At 35.7% G+C, this 16,436-nt stretch overlaps 1 protein-coding gene across 1 annotated transcript; it reads right to left on the reverse strand.

Moving 5' to 3' along the window:
• Positions 1-57: 57 nt before the first annotated feature.
• On the reverse strand, positions 58-15,819 carry sh3bgrl2 (SH3 domain binding glutamate-rich protein like 2). Its single transcript, XM_084428001.1, has 4 exons — positions 15,555-15,819; positions 2,420-2,605; positions 1,226-1,297; positions 58-1,000 (listed from the first exon to the last, which is right to left on the reverse strand). The coding sequence occupies exons 1-4, from the start codon at positions 15,597-15,599 to the stop codon at positions 986-988; spliced, it is 318 nt and encodes a 105-aa protein (XP_084284127.1). The 5' UTR covers positions 15,600-15,819; the 3' UTR covers positions 58-985.
• Positions 15,820-16,436: the final 617 nt, after the last annotated feature.

Below are 16,436 nucleotides of genomic sequence, written 5' to 3' on the forward strand. Positions count from 1 at the left end.
AATGAAAATGCAGAGAAAGTAGGTATGGGAAAGTGTCTGTGTTTTGTTTTGGGGGGGGGGGGGGGGTTTCGGAGGAGAATGGCAGTAGTTTGCCCAAGCGAATTGTTCCACAAAAACAAGTAAACCAATATTCTCCCCAGCACTGTATGATATAAGTGAATATATAAGCTACATAAACGGGTGAGCTGAAAGTTGAGGCATCACAGTGTTGTGCATGCTACTATACCCCTGAGAAGAAAAACACACATTATCCAGTTAAAGAGGAAAGACTTGGATAACCTCAAACAAGACAGGCGTTCTTTTTTTCCCACCAGAAGGAACAAAAGGCTGTAGGAATGAGATCTGAAATTTTGATAATAAATCATAAAGTGTTCAAATACTGATTCAGAACCAGTTTTACTCAAGAGAAGCCCTGAAAAGCCATTGTGGGGCATGGAAACACTGAGCTCAGATCAGTACTGTTACACTGAGATCTTAATGCAGGTCAGGATTCTATTTCCTGTTTTGGCTTCTGGTCTTGAACTTCTTTTTACAAACAGATCAAAGCCTATGGAAAAGAAAACATTACCTGATTCTTTTGCTCTATCCCTACATTTCCTTTTGGCCATCTGTCTGAGCTCCCTAACAAAGAACGATTTACAAGAGACTTGTACATGCGACCTTGCAGACACACAAACAAGTTCACTTCCATCCTGATATCCAATTTAAAAAGAAGAATAGGCTTTTCATGCAACGCGTGCAACAAACGAAACCAAACATAACATATAAATACTTAATTAGGCCATAAAAAACATTTGTAACCACCCTGTGTATGTGTTTGAACAGACATACGTTTCTTAGGAATAGCTGGGCCGGAGGGCAGCGAGTGTTTTGGCAGAATGCAGTGCTGGCAGTGAGGGCTTCAGACCGGGGGACAAGAGTTACATCACAGGAGAAAGAGGCAAAACCACAGTGTTTCAGTCTATGGAAATGTCAGTGACATGGTTCAGGATTCAGAGTCCTGCAGAGAACGGAATTTAATTCAATTAGATGTTAATCTAATGTCTTATCTAATGAGAATAGCCAGGAAACTCATGAACTATATGACATACAAAAAATAATCCTAATAATAATCAGTATGTTGTCTGGCTGTCCTGTAAAAAATATCTATTTTGTTTTAAGAATGTTTCCATTTTTTTTACTGGACAGTGAATTGATTTAAAGACAGGTGGGAGTGTGTTTGTACCTTTACAGAGGGCAAACGGAGGAACGAGAACACCGTGTTCGTCTCTTTAGACTGGAAGAAATCTTCGTAATCCTGAAAAATAATCGAATGATAATGACTGAGTAGAGTTTATAGCAACAGCACTATTTGTCTTTAAAATTGGATATCTGCGAAACATCAAACTAAACCTACTGATTCAGATGATATAAACTATGGCATTAAACATCCATTAACATGACGTTTTCTTAATATATTCCTTTTAAAATAAATAACAATAGCTCTAAATGTAAAACCTATTAGAAGTGTCAAAGTGTCTTGCCCTCTATTTATGTCAAACAGTTAATCGGTGTGACATGTTGTGAAGGAAGCGGATCTACGGTTCTGATTGGCTAAAAGAGGTGCTGGGGGCGGGGTCTGAGAGTAATCAGGATTATTGTGAGATTAGATCATTTGGGCACTCAGCAAAATCCAGCCATTACTGCCATGAGTCATTCACAAAATACACAGCCCTTACCTTAACTCAAGCGTTGAGTGATGAATCATTTCTAAATTAAGATTCAAACTCATAAACGTCTTTCTGATACTTCAGCCATGTATGGCAAGAGAGTCACGGTGACATATTACACTACAAATCTAATTCATAAATAGAGTATGTGAATATTAAAGTGTGTTTTGTCTGTAAAATCTGTCTTTTTTTCTCAACTTTGTAAGAATTAGTCATGAAAATGCCTAACCATATACCTTATATAAGACATCTCATGCTTTAATGTGATTGGCTAGAGGAAACACAATAAATACTACACTAGAATGTAACTGGCTGGAAAAGAGAGCAGTGCTGCACAGTTTACACCATGGATTTTTGTTTACATGTATTGATTTTTAATAAACATCCTCTCAAACCAACCCAATGTGTTTACTGGCCAGACAGAGAGCATTTAGGTTATCATTGATTTAACCCCTCCCAATCCCTGAGATATTTTACTAAGCCAATTAATACCATATGAATTAAGGTCTGTAGTATATTGATGAAGATATAACCAGTGTTTGAGTATCTATCCAACAATAAATTAGCTTCTGATAGAAGATCATTGGTTAACCTTTGAATAAGTTAATGATGTTTTAAGGGGAGAGGTTACACCACCTATCCAGTGTTTGACATATCAAGCATATTGATTTTTTTTAGTTAAAAGAATGGCACATGTGAGGCGGACTCACGCCGCAGTAGTCGTCTCCATTGAAGATCTGAGGGGGGAGAGGATTGCCCTTTTCAGGTCGTTTCTCCTCAGGAATGTTCCGGTACATCCAGAACCTCTGATCCTCCAGCATAGTGATGTCAACCTCCTCAAAGCTGATCCGGTTGGCCTCCAAAAATCCCACAATGGCTTGCTGGTGTTTCTTCACCTGAGGAAACACACAGTGAAGTTCTTCGGTCAATCTGTGGTAGTTCTTGAATGATCTGTTATTAAGATTATTAGGTCTACTCTCAAATTAGAACTTGAGTATGAGCATTTATGAGTATTTGTGCATTTGCATGAATATTTATTTGAGTAATTATTTATTCAAAATTGGGAAGTGGAAGTGGTGCAATCTTAAGGAAACTCTGCAAGAGTTACTATTGCAGATTTATCACATTATTTGACATATTTAACTCTGGTTGTGTGTCATGCAAAATACATTTAATAAAGTAAAACTAAAATGTGATAATATATTTGTTTTAATGTTTTCATTTTAATATTAGCCATTTAGCATTTTTACATTTATCACCTATAAATTGGTCCATTAATGACCATTTTTGGACTGATCATCCTTGTAATTGTCAGCCTTGAAACATGTTTAATATAACAGGGTTTACACTTACAGTATAGTTTTTGTGTGCATACATGTTCAATTGTCTATTCTAAAAACACACAGATGGACATTCCCATTAGCCAGATGTAGGAGGAGAGTATTGATCGAAGTAAATGGAAAACATATTGTTGAAATGTACACACCTTAAAAATATTTCCCATAAAACATTTAAAGCAAATCAAATTTAACACAGAAAACAATGAAATACTTTGTGTGTCTGTCATTGTGCTTGTTGTGAGTGTCCATTTGTGTGATTTATATAAAAAAAATGTTTGGAACTTTGTCTGGAATCCTGAATCCTTCTCCATTAACATTAAATAAATATTTTGTCCTTATCTTACTCACCTGTCTGACACCATCTGCACTCACTGACTGCCTTTGTACTATGTATAAAAACTCAATAGGTTCATTCCAGTGCAACAATGCCAAGAAAAGCAGACTTTCCAAAGTATAAACATGTCTTTTTTTAAATTCCTAGCACTCATAGTTAATGAGTGCATTAAGAATAGGCACACATAGATGAAAAAACTTCCAAAAGAATAACATTACTTTTAAAAAACCCTTCCTTATAAGAACTCAGTAGACTTGAATTGATGCATCAGTTAACATTTAAAAAGCTATAAAACTGAAAAGTATTATTAAAAGTATATTAAGTTAAAAAAAACATACTGATGACTGAAAGTCCATTTATAGCTTAAACTATCCCTTTAACATAAAAATGGGTGTACACCCATTCATATTTAAACACACACAAAGTTAGGGTATGCGATTTTTTATTAACACTGTTTGTTATTGTCACGATATGTCAGTTGTGTTCAGGAAGTTTCAGTTTTCATGGACTTTTAGTTTGTTTTCATTCATCACATGTGTTCCTATGTTTGAGTTTTCCTGCCAGTCATCATTTCCCTTGGACACTACTCATCACAGCTGTTCGTCATTTAGGTTATCACCATGTGTATATTATGCCGCGTTCCAGGCAACCTGTAACCCGTGTTTTTCCATCTCGTAACTGGGAGTACATCGTTCCAGGCAACCTGTAACCCGTGTTTTTCCAACCTTATACCTTCCATACCTTATGGTGGTGGTGTGGCGCAATGGATAAGACACATGCCTTTGGTGTGAGAGACCCGGGTTCGAATCCACTGTGAGACACCAATGTGTCCCTGAGCAAGACACTTAACCCCTAGTTGCTCCAGAGGCGTGCGACCTCTGACATATATAGCAATTGTAAGTCGCTTTGGATAAAAGCGTCAGCTAAATGAATAAATGTAAATGTAAATGTTATACCCGTGAAAGTGCACTGGAACGGCAGTCAAACTCGTGACTTCCCACCCGTGAACTCGTACTAGATCGATGTACTCCCAGTTACGAGTTGGAAAAACACGGGTTACAGGTTGCCTGGAACGCGGCATTAGTTCCTCACCATCTCTCTGTTTGTCTGGTCTCGTTTGCGTTAGCACTTGTCTGTATCTGCCCGGTGGATGTTTATTAAACTTTGCATTTGAACTTATCCTGATCTTCTTCATCTATCTGTCCACAACCCTTGCTTCTTTCTTCACATCCTGATAGCAATCAACAATAGAAGTATGTACATATATCTTCTGTGCAAGTCTCAGGACCAAAACATTTTTGTCCAATCATTGCATTCGGTCCGAATACAATGATACGATGTCCTACCTGTCTGTCAACACCTCTTTTTTTACAGTCTATGGACATGTATTATCATACCTCCGCGCACCCTGCTCTCGCAGACATCACATGTTATCAGCGTGTTCTGTAAGGCTATGCAGAGTTGTAGACACACAAGCTGTGTTCGAAATCGTCCCCTATGCTGCTTTTGCATAGTTTGTGCTTGCTGTTTAATAATTATTTGAAACTTAGCAAACTGGCAGCTCCAGTAGTAAAAAAAAACATTTATCTTGAACTCTGTCATGGAAACTATGTACAACCCTTTATTAAACAATGTAATAATCCAAAAAAAAAAGGAATTTATACGTGTATGATATTACGCTGTACCCACATTGGACCAGAGGTTTAGAAAAAGGATGGATGGTTCAGCTGCGGGCGCTCTCTTCTGGTCAGACACGGGAATTCATTCAGTGCGACCCTCAAAGTGCATTATGGGTATTCTCTAGTCGTTGAGTGTACATCGGTTGTACACTCGTTATTGCAGTGCATTATGGGTGAATGAGTGCACTCGATAAAGTCCAATATGGTTATGAACACCACTAAAAATGGTTGTCCCCTAAAATAGTGCCCTATCTAAGGGTATAGGCAGTGTTTTTGGACACAGCCACAGTCACCGGGTGCCATTAACAAACAGCAGCCGCCTTTTACAGTTCCTCCTGAACCAAAACAACGAGCTTATGCTGCCTTCACTCCATGTCATAACTGTATTTACAAGATGGCAACCCGTGTCATTCTACGGGATCTAATCTACGGATTTTTGCATTTCTATGTCAATACGATCAACACAGAAATGAACTGCCACAGTCATGTGGTACAAGTAAGATCTTGTTTGTAGATAAGTTGTTTACGTTCATTATTATTGCAATGTTATGTGATTTGATACATGAGGTAGTTTAACGCCGTCTCTCATGATGCTTTGCAGACTGCTTTGTGCTTTCATGTGTTTTGAAGGAAGAGTGGAGACACTCTGAAGGGAGGGAGGAATCTTATGCTTTCAAAGCTAGCTTGCTATTGCTAGCCTGTCCGAAATTGCCTACCCTACCTTTAAGATAATGGATTAGCTATATGTAATCCTTTAGCTGATGGTATATACACATTTTTTTTACTAGATAACTCATACAAATTAATATTGTTAGTATTCAGCAATATTAAATAATCTTTTTGACTTATTGAATGAAACTTAGTTCATTTAGATTATCTTTTTTCGGTAACCAATTTTCCTTGCTCACCAGGCTCCAGGACTGACACGTTTTCAATCTGAGCACCTAACTATATGAGAGGCCTAGTTTCAACAGCTGTATGACAGGGAGTGACTTACAAAAACACACACCTACACACCATAGTTTGGAAGTATCAAAGTGTGCTGTCCAGAGAGAGAGAGTTTTTGGATGTGTCCTCATTGTGGAGGAGGACAGATGGAGTACAAAAAGTCCCCTGCCTTACCTCGCCTTGCCTTCCCTATCTTTGTCTCGCTCTCTTTCTCTGCTGACTTTGCAGGCCGTGTTGCTGGGCACCGCATGCAGAGCTGTTTAGATTAATTTGTCACTAAACACACACCTCTGCACATAGACAGCACAAGTGCATTAAGATTCATACTCAGCGATGCATTGATAAGCGAATCAAATATCTCTCACACATACACATAAAGAAAAAGAAAGAAAAGTTAGAGCAGCTCTCTATTAAGCCCTGTCTGTGCTTAAAAAAAAAAAAAAAAAAACTCTATAAAACTCCAGCCCTGATAAACAGAGACAATAGCAGCTCTAGCCTTGTGTCAACCCAGCACAGTCACACAATGCAGCTATTGATCTATTCACAAAACAAAAGACTGAAGACATAGACATTCGCTGTCCATATGATTTATTTGAAGAACTCCACTTCTCTTTCTGCCACAACCTATTAATAAATAATCAGGAATTGTGTGTTTTGAAAATGATGTCTAGATATAAAATATATATATATATATATATATATATATATATATATATATATATAGAGAGAGAGAGAGAGAGAGAGAGAGAGAGAGAGAGATAATTATATAGGCCTATACACACACACACACACACACACACACACACACACACACACACACACACACACATATATATATATATATATATATATATATATATATATATATATATATATATATATATATATATATATATATATACAGTGCAATGCATAAGTGAATACACCCATGCTAAAGTTGACTAAAAAGAGGAATAAAAAATCATATTTTGGAAATTGAACTTAATGCCTTAATTTAAAAAATTAGGAAAAATCCAACCTTTAAGGACACCAATTTTCTTTGTGAATGAATAATGTATCGTAAATAAATAAATGTTCTTCCTTAAAATACATGGTGCATAAGTGAGTACACCCCTATGTTAAATTCCCATAGAGGCAGGCAGATTTTTATTTTTAAGTATTTAAAAAATTTTTTTTTTAGGATACTATGCATCCTGATAAAGTTCCCTTGGCCTTTGGAATTAAAATAGCCCCACATCATCACATAGCCTTCACCATACCTAGAGATTGGCATGGGGTACTTTCCATAAGATCATCTCTCAATGCAAATCAAACTAGCTATTAGGCTAACTGAAATAAAACCATGCCAATCTCTAGGTATGGTGAAGGCTATGTGATGATGTGGGGCTATTTTAATTCCAAAGGCCAAGGGAACTTTATCAGGATGCATAGTATCCTAAAAATTTTTTTAAATAAATACTTAAAAATAAAAATCTGCCTGCCTCTATGGGAATTTAACATAGGGGTGTACTCACTTATGCACCATGTATTTTAAGGAAGAACATTTATTTATTTACGATACATTATTCATTCACAAAGAAAATTGGTGTCCTTAAAGGTTGGATTTTTCCTAATTTTTTAAATTAAGGCATTAAGTTCAATTTCCAAAATATGATTTTTTATTCCTCTTTTTAGTCAACTTTAGCATGGGAGTATTCACTTATGCATTGCACTGTATATATATATATATAGATGCCTAATTAGCGCCACTATGGCTACTTCTATGGCCCACTATGTAATCTGTCTACCATATTGGACTGATCAAAGTCGGTCCGTGAACATTTGAGAGCAAGCTGACAGGGTGTCTGAAACCGTAATTAGATGCATGCATGAATATCTATATCTGCAATCAGCAGACATAAGCAGATGATTTTGCTGAACTAACACAACAAGACTATTTCTATAGTAAAAGTAAAAATATAAAAAGTACCATAGTAAAAACCTGTAATATTGAGTGAATACAAAAACACAAAACCAACACATTCTCACCTGTGAAAGGTTATCCCAATTCTTCGGGAATTTAAATCTTGGCGGTTTCACATCCAGAATCTGCGTGATGTTGTGGCATCATTGATTCTTACTGTGAGTGACAACACGCTGACTGGATGGAGCGGTCGAATGTGGGATCTACGTATACATGTCTATGATCTAGACCTCTCTTCTGACTCTTTCTGCAAGTTACAGTTGGTGGCCAGCAAATGACAGACTAAATTATGAGTTGAGACATTTATTAATTCAACTGATTTGTTTAAAAATGCTGATTTGTTAAGAAATGAAACAAGCCATCTGTCTTTATGAGCGAGTCTTCGAATCATTCGTTCAACCGTTTTGTTAGGAACTATGATGGATCAAAAACAGACAAAGTAACAGGCAAAATTACATCTAAAATGTAAGTTACTTAATATTCACTTATGTTACAGTATACTGAATTGTTGTATATAAGCAATATCATTCACAACCGTGTCCTTTTTTTATAATATCGTGCTGACTCTTGACTACGGCCAATTCAAAGTCATTCTGATATATTCGGAATTTCAGCACTTTTGCTTATGATGTTTTTATATACACATAAAAAATAATCAGTGTTATTTTAGTTTAGTAGGCTATATTTAGCTTTATTTCAGTTATAGTTTTAGTCATTTGGTAGGCTACTTCAACTTAAACGTGTTTATTTCAGTTAGTTGCCAAGTCAACATTATTAATGTGAATGTTTTTTTAAGTTAAACTTTTTAGCGTTCACATCCTCGTAATCTCGTAATTACAACTTGTACCTCACCTGACCACCTGAGTTGTCATCTCGAAATCACGGTATTTACGACATGACGCAGTTTAGATGAACAGCTTTTGGCTGGTCATATGATCATAAGGCAGGCCACTCCATTCAGTTTAACTTTTATTAAAGGGGTCATATAATGGTACATGCACTTTTACAAGTTGATTGTACTGAAATGTGTGTTGGCAGTGCCTGTACACAACCATCATAAAATGGTAAAAATCCATCCAGTGTTTTTTTTTTAAATCTTCTTATATGTTTTCCCCCATCTCAAATCAAGCCGTTCGAATTTGTGACGTCACACGGTCGGATGCCCCTCCCATGATTGTTGACTGACAGCAGCATTTCAACACAGACCCGCCCTCGCTCATGAGCGAGCTGTCAATCATAGTCTGCGCGGTCATTGTTGATACGCTGGAGCACTGTCTATGAGCAGAATGGCGTCTAAGCGACTGTGGTGTTCTGTTCTTGGGTGCAATAACGAACACAGCAGTCATTTTGATGTTCCTAATCCGAATCGCTGAAGACGCAGTGGCTGGGTTTTGTTTTCGAAGGGAATATTCCCCACGATCAACGTCAATGCTTTCACGTTTGCGCGAATCATTTCACACACCAGACTGCTTTACAAACGAGGGTCAGTATAAAGCTGGTTTTGCTAAGAAGCTGCTCCTGAAAAAAGGATCGGTACCAACTATTCGTGTTCCTGATGCACCTCCAGAAGAACTGAAGTGAGTGTAACGTTTTATTAACCTTTATATTAATATTTATATTAATCTTTGCAAATCGCTAGCACGCTTCACGACGAATGCGGCTAAGGTTTACACTCAGGGTACATTACGGCATGTTTTCTATGTACGACGTTCTTAATATAATTCATAATCCCACGTTTATAATGAACGACGCGTTATGGTTATTGTGTTATTGTGTTACAAACGGTGTACGCACAGAACAGAGGGGCGGGGTGAGCAAAGCTCATTATCTTTTAAAGACACATGCACTTAAACGGCGTGTTAACAGAGCTGTTTTTGACCAGGTAAAATGAGTGTTTTCTTACAAGTATATTACAAACTTTTAATTTAGACCCTAAAGAATCATATTAGCTTGTACAAAAATGGCATTATATGACCCCTTTAAACTACTGATATGACTGGATTCTTAACCTTATCTGAATGTACATCATCAAACATATTTTTCAAAAGTACATGGGTCAATGACGTATAAGGATTTTCAACAGGCCAATTTTAAAATACAAAAAAAAAAATAATACCTGTTGAAATTTTTCAAACATTAAGGATGTTGTGTACACCTAAATTCATTGAAAAAATTTAATTTAAGTGATTTTAGTGTTTTTTCATCTAGATGAATTGTCCGTAGCCTTAAAAAATGTAATGTGGTGCGACCATGATTTATCTTAAAATTAATTAATTTCCTTAACATGCTTAAACATTTTTTTACAAGTTCTTGGTAATTAAAGTGTTTAGAAACCAAGTATTTGCATTTCTTTTGAGTTTTTGTAAATAATGATCTCATTGTTTGTTCTATAATTTCCGAGTTGCCTTCTTAAATCTAGTTAACAGACTTATTTTTCCTGTAAATCACATAAAACTGATAGAAATTTAAAAAAATATATCATTTACTAAAGCATACTGAACCAGTGATTCATATTTCAGCCACAGAAATAAGATATTTTATTTTAAATTTAATACAGTGATTGCTTTTATTGGTCGCACCACATGATAAGTGGTCGCTCCAAATGATACGAAGACCTTATATAGTTAAAAATCTATTTAAAGAGATCAATGAACAATACATTTTATACAAAAAAATTGATTTAAACCAGATTTTATACAAATTTCACAGAATTTTCCTGAACATAAACATTTAATAAACTTTTTTTTATAAAAATCACATCACAAACACAAGTGCACCATTTAATTTAACTTGACTTAGAATTTCTTTCTAACAAATAATAATGTTATAGATATAAATTATTTCATAAAAGTATTGTATACAGTTAACATTTGGGGTCAATAGTTTTTTAAAGTAATTAATACTTTTATTAATCAAGGACACATTCAGTGTCACATTCAGGCGCAGGCTATAATGTTACGAAATATTCTATTTCAAATAAATGCTGTTCTTTTGAACTTTATATTCATCAAATAATCCTGACATATAAAATGTATCACAGTTTCCACAAAAATATGAACATTGATAATAATCAGAAAAGTTTCTTGAGCAGCAAATCATTAGTGATCCCTGGATCACAAAACCAGTCACAAGTCGCACAGGGTATTTTGTGGCAATAGCCAACAATACATTGTATGGGTCAAAATTATCGATTTTTCTTTTATTCCAAAAATCATTAGGATATTAAATAAAGATGTTTTATATTTTGTAAATGTCCTACCATAAATTTATAAACATTTATTTTTGTGAGTGAATATAGCAATATCGCAAACATAAATGGACAACTTTAAAGGCGATTTTCTCAATGTTTCGATTTTGTAGCACCCTCAGATTCCAGATTTTCAGTTGTATCGGCCAAATATTGTTCTATCTTAACAAATCATACATCAATAGAAAGCTTATTTATTCAGCTTTCATATGATGTATAAATCTCACGTTCAAAAAATTGACCCATATGACATTGACCCATTGAGTGGTTTTGTGGTCTAGGGTTACATATTAGAATGATTTCTGCAGGATCATGTGACACTGAAGACTGGATTAACGATGCTGAAAATTCAGCTTTGATCATAGAAATAAATTACAGTTTACTATATATTCACATAGAAAACAGATATTTTAAACTGTAATAATATTTCACTCTTCTCCTATCAAGGTACTCTGCTCTTGCTGCAGGGTCAGAATTTTTTCGCTTGGCAGTGGCATCTGGTAAAATAGATTTAAATAGTTTTAAATAAATTAATAGGCAATAATAAATACACTACAAATAAATGCAGTATTACTAAACTGAAATTACATGCTCTAATTATTATTTTTTTTGTTGCATTTTTCTCATATTGTACAAAGAGTAAACAAACTGTCTGAAATATATAAAAAAAATCCCAAATTGCATACAAATCTATTCCAAATGATACTAAAGTAAAGTACTTTTTTATATAAACCGTCAATTGAATATAAAAGCATAAAACTGCCAATCTAGGACATATATCTATAATTGAAAACAGTCTGCAGTGGTCGCACCACATGATATTTGGTCGCACCACATGATATTTTCAAATTCAGTCATAATTTACAGGCACAGAATTGGCCACCTAAACAAAACAAGCTAGCTTGCCAAAAAAGGTCACTATGAAATTTATAATAAAAATATATATTTGTAGAAATAAGTTTAATATATATTTTTTTTTGAGGTCATACCACATGACATCCAAATTTGGCAACTACATACCAACCATTACAAAGGTTAATTTTTTTTCCAATTTAAGAGAATTACAAACCTGGGGCATGTTCAAGTTCAAAACGGTGCGCAACGTTTTGCTACGGTTTCCGGGTTGAACGTCATGTTTCCTGGAAATGGCGTGCACCGGTGTGCAACGGGGTTTGAGATACGTTTTCTCTTGTTTGGTGGGTGTGTCAGAACTGCAGTCCAATCAGCAGCAACATGTATATAAAGCACGTGGTATTAAAGTGAACTCGCACAATGGGTTCAAGGAAAGTAATTTACAAATGTGTTTGATGCAGCTCGGTATACGCAACAACTGAGGATATTAGAAGACATGTTTGTCGAAAGTTTAATTGTAAAAAATATAGGATATCAACATAATGATGTAGTTGTTTTAGCTTCATTGCAAGTGTATTGGTATAGAAATAAACAATGGTAATTAAGTGCTTTTCCTAAAAATGAGAAAGAAAATACAGGGTATTAAAACAGTATGAACTACAAATAAAGTCAGTATGTGAGGCTAAATAGATGTGTTTTAGTCTGAATTAGGTAAGATGTGTGCTTCCATTTCAGTTTCAGCAATCCCTTCACTCCATTGGGATGTTCTCTTTTGTTCTGGGCGGCAAGTGCAGTAACTGTAACATCGGGCATATTTTGTAGTATTAAACACATATTTATACCGACTTCATCAGGCTCCGAAAATTCTTCACAAAGAACACAAAGAATGGCCTTCTAAGCTGCCATAGTTGCAACTCTTGCATCATCAGAACAGTGTGTTTCACCGTTTCTGTTTAAAAAACGTTGTGCAACGTTTTGTCGGGGCTGAACGCAGCCCTGCTTGCTGCTTCCATGGGTCCTTGGGAAATTGGTTTATGATGTAACTTCCTGTGTTTGAATAGTTTTCAACATATAAGTCCCAAAATGGTAGTTCCTTGATGGTCGCACCACATGATATTTCATAAAATGGACATCATCGGACAAAGTTTGTTTGTATATTATGATGGAAATATAAATGCAAATGCTTTGAATTTTTTTAAAGGATTACAAAACATTTTGGAAATCATGCCAAATAGTGCAGAATATAAATTTGAATAAATTCAGAGTAATTTCAAAGATGTTTTCAAAACAGAAGTTATGGCCGGACGGTCGCACCACATGATGTTTTGACACTTTAAATAACAAAAAAAATAACAAATAAGTAAAGGTTTTTGAAAAGTGAGTACATACATGGGAGAGGTACTACAAATATGCAGTATCTTTTTAGGCATTTAAACCCATTTTTGCCTGAAAAAATGCAATCGGACAGAAAATTTAGGCGTCACGTCATTGACCCACATATAAAGTTTTCAGTCCAAAACTTTTTATTGAGGGAAAAAGTGCACTTTTAGAGAAAGATAAATCCCATGCGGTTAAGAGTGTCATTCTGTTCTCAATCAATGAGCTGAATGCAATCTTACCACTCAGACTTTCTTAAAACACTTACTGAGCCTATATCACTGTCGAACCCATCAAACCACTAAGCTTAGCTGACTGAAAATCACTCAGTGAGTGCTCTCAGTCCTTCGCATGCATATGCAAAGTGCAATGGTTGGAGGTGGATGAGTGGAACGAGTGGAAAAGGTTAGTCAGGGGTATGACCTTTATAATACCCTTCTGAACAAAGCTTATGAGAGCTAATGTGAATCAGGGTGTGTCTGTGTAGCCTAACTCTCAAAAATTGCTGTAATTTAAACAGTGCACTGCACAGACCGGAAATCCTCTTTAGGTACAGATTGGTTTCATCAACCATCACTCACTTCACACAAACATCCTTTTTCACACGAAACATATGTTATATAACAAACACATTTGTAATCTTAGTGAACAAACACACACACACACACACACACACACACACACACACACATCAGTACAACTGGCATATTTCACTTTTCTTTTCTAATGATCATCTTGTTTGCCTTCTACAGAAGAGCGAGAGCATGAAAGAGATGTTTGCCTATATGAGAGCAGTGTGTGCTGAGAACATGGAGACTTAAAAATAGCTCTTTTTGGGTAAACAATCCGGGTCTTCTAGAAATAATGAGATAGCGGAAATCAGTGCATAACTCATTTAGACTATTACCTCATTCTGGCACTTTTAGGTTACAATGCTGAAAGTACTTGCCTATCTGTGTGCGAACATCAAAAAACACACGCTTCATCTCCATATCAGAGCTGTCAAATACACAGTTAGTCACTATACAAACATCATTTGATAACCATCAAACACCAAATGAATGACATTAAATACAGGAAAAAAACATCCTTCCTCCCAATCTCTGTTCAGAGACTGTGATCTCCTCGTTTAAAGAACTAAAAATCAATGTCACTGGAGCAACCAGCTAAAAGGCTGAAATATAATCCCTGCTCTGAATGAATCAGGATATTTCTCATGCTTTCCCTGCAGAGCGATTAAAACCGAGCTGATCTGCACGCCATGCGATCGTGGCATTGGAGTTGGCAGTGGGTTGGTTTGTACTGTAAACATGAACTTTGTCCAACCTAAGCTTTATGACTGGTTTCAGTGTGCCGAGGTGGACAACAGCTTTGGATTATCTCAAATAAAACATAAACCACATCTTATAACCATTAAAAAACACTTGATAGAAATCGTTGCTAAACATATAGATCGGAACTGAGCTTGACACTAATTATGTAATGAAATCCATTTTAGATTCATAATAAGCCATGTCTATCCAGAATGTTCTGCACTGTGTGGCTTGAAAACAGTCACACCTCCAGCTTTTAGTTATAAAGTGGTCAAGAGGTCTTTAATGGTGTGCACTTGACAATAATAAAATACAAAAATGTACCACAGTGTAACACCATGTTTTTAGAAAACCATGTTACCATTGCACATGAATAACTACGTTCCATGGTTTATATAATTACCATGGTAATGGCATTTGACTTAACTGCACCCTGGTGTCACCTGCAAGAGAGGGTGGGTTTCCCATGATGGGCTAAGTTCATAAAATCAGCGGGGCTTACATAAAAATAAACGCCAAAAATGTCTTGTTGTTGTTGACATATGCATATATAACTCATGTGCACACAAAAACCTTAATGAGTGCCATAAATGTATCACAGCAGCAAAGTTATTCAATTAAATCTGTAATATATTCTTACATCTGTCTAATCTATTCCATAAAATAATGATCTATTTCAATAATTATTATATGGAATAGATTAGAAAAACACAACAGATCACAGAATAAATTTTCCTAGCAGGCAGTTTTACAACATGCAACTTAAATGCGCGATGTAAACATGTTACTCACCGCGACAGACCCGGACGAGGAGGCGATATACACTCTGATGACCATCCTAATCCTCACTTGCCCTCTCGAAAAAGAATGAAGCCTGGTTAATGTTGCGTTCTCTCGTTCTACAGACTTCTTTGGACCTGCGGTGACGTCAACTTCAACCTTTGAAATTAAAGTGAGTGCGCGCGCCCAGTGTGTTATAATAAAGCCGCTCGCGCTCCATCAGTGCACTTCACTCCACCGTCGTGAGCGCGAGACTTTCAGCGCTCAGCTCCAGCTCAAGAAGGGAATCATGGGAAATGTAGTTTTAATCTCCTAAAAAAAAAAAACGAAGCCCTTCCTTATCATTAATCCGTCGTAGGGGATTATCATGTCAAGAACATGATGTTAAGTTAGTTAGCATAAATATTATTGTCATCATAGTTAGGATGTTGCTGCCAAGTCAATATTGTAATTTCATTATATGAGGAAATAGGCCTATAGGAACACTGTTATAGCCTAATGTTGCCACCATGTGTTTGCAACCCAGTGTTGTGGGAAGAAAGGCAACAGCAGTGTGCCAAAGTTTTATTATATAAATTTACATATAGGCCTATTACACACACACAAACACACACACACACACACACACACACACACATATATATATATATATATATATATATATATATATATATATATATATATATATATATATATATATATATATAGGACCGTGCCAAAAGTCTTATAGGCACATTAGTATTTAGTATACACAAAAAAAATTGTATACACAAAAAATGATTTTAAGCCGGTTATTTATATCTTTTGCTGTAGTGTGTCAGTAGGAAATATTAATTTACATCTCCAAACATTTCTTTTGCTATTAATTGTAATAATCCAATGAGATTTTTTTGA

This window comes from Rutilus rutilus (assembly GCF_951802725.1).
Source record: "Rutilus rutilus genome assembly, chromosome: 13".
NCBI lineage: Eukaryota > Metazoa > Chordata > Actinopteri > Cypriniformes > Leuciscidae > Rutilus > Rutilus rutilus.